This window comes from Ctenocephalides felis, unplaced genomic scaffold (genome assembly GCF_003426905.1).
Source record: "Ctenocephalides felis isolate EL2017-DRISC unplaced genomic scaffold, ASM342690v1 CF-g0.4_SCAFFOLD_02767, whole genome shotgun sequence".
Classification (NCBI taxonomy): domain Eukaryota; kingdom Metazoa; phylum Arthropoda; class Insecta; order Siphonaptera; family Pulicidae; genus Ctenocephalides; species Ctenocephalides felis.
The window spans coordinates 4130-8066 of record NW_020538921.1 but is presented as its reverse complement, the minus strand read 5'-3'; the positions used below and the strand labels follow the sequence as shown (position 1 = coordinate 8066).

Here is a 3937-nt window from a genome sequence, read left to right as displayed (position 1 = left end):
AAAAATCCGACATCCCTCCGACTACACGGACTTTTTATTACACGGTATTTGGTCAACAGCCCATAAGTTCGTTGTGCAACCTATGAGTGATTCTAGTAACTTGATATCAAAAGGATATTAATGTAAGTTTTCTTATCGACTTTTAAATTTTAGACATGCTTGATTATATAATAGCTGTGTACTGCATTGGGTTTTATTGTCTAAGAATACGTTTGAATAAGTATTGATAAAAAAAAATCTGAACCGACATGTCTGAAGAAACTAGGAAAGGCCTCAAGAGGAGGTGTATATCGCTTGAAAATAAAATTGAAATTATAAATCGGTTAAAAGATGGTGAAAAATTATCGGCTATTGCCAAATCAACAAATTTAAATGAATCAACCATTCGAACCATAAATAAAAATGCTGATCATATAAGGAAAACTGTGGCAGATGGGTGTCCTTCAGTTGCAAAACGTGTCACTCGCACGCGACCATCTATTATGGTGAGAATGGAACGAGGATTGATGATTTGGTTAGAAGATTGTATAGCTAAAAGAATTCCTATAAGTGGAAATCTTATAAAACAGAAAGCTCTTAAAATTTATAATCACTTAAAGAATAACGGACCTTCACTACATAACCATTCGTTTGCCGCGAGTAAAGGATGGTTTGACAAATTTAAAAAACGGCATGCCTTGCATAATATAAAATTTCAAGGCGAGCAGGCATCAGCAGATTCAGAGGCTGCCGAAAATTTTAAGCTGAAACTTGCTAGAATTATTAATGAGGGAGGTTATTCACCTGAGCAGATATTCAATGCTGATGAGACGGCTTTGTATTGGAAAAAACTTCCATCAAGGACTTTTATTTCCAAAGATCAAAGGCGTGCTCAGGGGTTTAAACTTTCCAAACAACGAATTACTCTTCATCTGTGCAGCAATCTATCCGGGAACATGATTATGAAACCGATGATAATAAATTCTTCTTCAACTCCGCGTGCACTAAAAAACATGAATAAGACACGATTGCCTGTATTCTGGCGATCAAATAAGAAGGCCTGGATGAGTCAAGATTTATTTAAGGATTGGTTCTATAATTGTTTCATCCCGGCTGTGGAAATCTATATGATAGAAAAAAATTTGCATTTTAAAGTTATATTGCTTCTTGACAACGCTGGTTGCCACAATATACAGCTAGACCATCCAAATGTGAAAATAGTCTTTCTTCCTCCTAACTGCACATCATTAATACAACCTTTGGATCAAGGAATTATTCAAACTTTAAAAATGTACTACACACGTCGATTTTTTCAAACAATTTTTGACAGACTAGAAAATAGTAATAAAACTCTTATTGAAGTGTGGACTGAATTTTCTATTTTAGATTGTATTACAGCTTTATCGTCGGTTTGCGAGGAAATTAAACCATCAACGCTTAACTCGTGTTGGAAGCCTCTTTTACCTGAAATAGTTCACACAATGCAAGATGATTCTACAATTTCACTCCCAGCTGCAGAAATAATAAATATGGCTTCCCGCTTATGCGATGACGCCTTTGAAGTAAATATCGACGACGTACGACAACTTGTTCTCGAGGAAGAAACTTTGGATGAGGAGGAATTGATAGAATTAATTGATGGGCCTGCCTCAAATACATTGGTAAATGAAACAGATGAAATCGAATGGATTCCACATCTCGATATACAAGATGTAGAAAAAGGATTTAAATTGGCGAAAGAATTGGAACTTCATTTTATTCAAGCAGATAATTCAACAATGCGAAGTGCAAAATTTAAAAGAGAGTTAAACAGTTGTTTAGCTCCCTATAGAGAAGTTTTACAAGAATTGAAAAAATAAACAATCACAAAAACACATGTGAAAAAGAAGCATGAAAAAAATCATTTTGCCAATTAAAAGTAGACAAGTCACATGTGACAGCGAAGGCGATGGGAGTTGAAAAAATTTATGATTTTACCAAAGTCTTACTTGTTTATGTTGGAAAACATTTTAATTTATTTTTTAGTATTTTTTATATTGTTTTTTTTTTATTTTGTTAAATAAAAGTACTGTATGATTCATCTTGTTTTCCATCTTACCGAAGGAGATGTTTATGATCTGTTTTATGTTTTCTCGACGGTTCAAGTCATTATGAATTGTTTGAGACTAAAATAAGAAAATGTGTATGTGTGTATGTACATATGGGCAAAGATTTAATCCGTCGTCGGCGTTTCCTCAGAAACGGCAGCACCGATAAAACAAAAGTCGTTTGATACTTCATAAAAACTCGCGTTTACTACAAATATGTACCATTTTGTCTTACATCCATATACGGTAAAGGCATATTGAAACACTATTTTTTCACAATTAAATTGTTTGGTCCACTTTGGGACATCAGCACATGACGCATGAGCCCAAAGGGAACAAGTCATACATCGTACCGGGAATATAAGAATAGGAAAAATTTACAATAAATGAAAGTCTCCAAAGTTATGAAAGAAGTTATGAAAATATGTAATAACCATATTTTACAAGTTTTTTATTTTGACCTCTAATGAATCATCATGTATCGTTTCCAAATTAATACTTTGTCATCTTGTCTATTCTATATCATTTTGTCCAAAAGTGAACGTGAATAAATAAATGATCAAAATTCAATCAAACACCTGTTTATTACGATAAAATTAATAGAAATTATTAGTACCTACTGACATAAGTTTATTCATTTTAATAAAATTAATTATAAAAAATAATAAATAAGTCTCCAAAACACATCCATAAAATAAACTTTGGAAGGTGCGAACATGTTTGAATTGACTACTGCGTCGCGCCAATTTTGAATAAGTTGTCTATGTCATACATGTCATTTCGTCCGTATTGCACCTACTTCAAGTTGTATTCCTGGGTCTCCATACAGCACGATAAAAATGATGCGATTTGTACTAACTCCGAGTCTCGCATAGCACGGTTCCCATACTGCACTATGTAAGGTTCCATAGAACGCACGACGAATTAGCCTGAATTGTATGTTAAATACGAGTTTCTTATAGCACGGTCCTCATACTGCCACGGTACGCACTTGCCGCGTAAAGCGATATCTACTGTATATATAATATATATATAATATATATATATATATGGCGCTGGTGGGCCATATATTATTAATTAATTAATTCTTGAATGAAATCGCAATAATTTTATTTCAACTCGATAATGACTGTTTATTAATGTCTCAATTGATAAAGATGTTGATATTACATTAAATCAAATCTAAATTTCGATCACGAGAAAACGCTCGTTGGCAAAAAACTCGATACAATATTTTCGATCGTTTTAAAAAGCGCGACAATAATATTCGATCGTATAAAACAATCAGATCGTTATAGCTTGCTTGATGCCAGATCCGAATCAACGTAGCCCAATATAATTTAGTTTTGTCATCAATTGACGTTATTCAACTGACATCTGTCATATGGTGTTCATTCCGCCATTGTCATCAATTGACGTCCTTCAACTTCATATGGTGTTCATTCCGCCATATAACTCCCCTTCAAAAGAAAAAGAGGTATCCGGTAAAAATAAATGAATTTGATTATTAAAATTTGAAGGAGACTTTTTTAGGCTTCATCTTTTTGGAGGGTCAATCGATAACTCCAAGTTATGTGATTTAAATTCTTGAGATGAGCTTGGTTGACTGTTATCTATTTTAACTGTGTATGCTGGTTTTAGTCTGTCAACCGATATGTTCTTATCAGTACCATCCATAGAAATTTTGAACACTTTGTCTGAAATTCTTTCTATAATTTCATATGGTCCACTATATGGAGGCTCAAGTGGTTTTCTAATATGATCAGATCTTACAAATACATGAGTGCATGTATTTATGTCCTTAAGCACAAACATATTGGCTTTATTATGATGAGCTGTGGCTGTAGGTTTAATATCCCGCATTATTCTTC

The 3937-nt window shown here is 33.5% G+C and overlaps 1 protein-coding gene across 1 annotated transcript; it reads left to right on the top strand.

Moving 5' to 3' along the window:
- Nucleotides 1-248: 248 nt before the first annotated feature.
- LOC113381283 (tigger transposable element-derived protein 1-like) lies at nucleotides 249-1838 on the top strand. Its single transcript, XM_026620236.1, has one exon. It carries the CDS (start codon nucleotides 249-251, stop codon nucleotides 1836-1838), a length of 1590 nt encoding a protein of 529 aa, XP_026476021.1.
- The last annotated feature ends 2099 nt before the right edge of the window (nucleotides 1839-3937 follow it).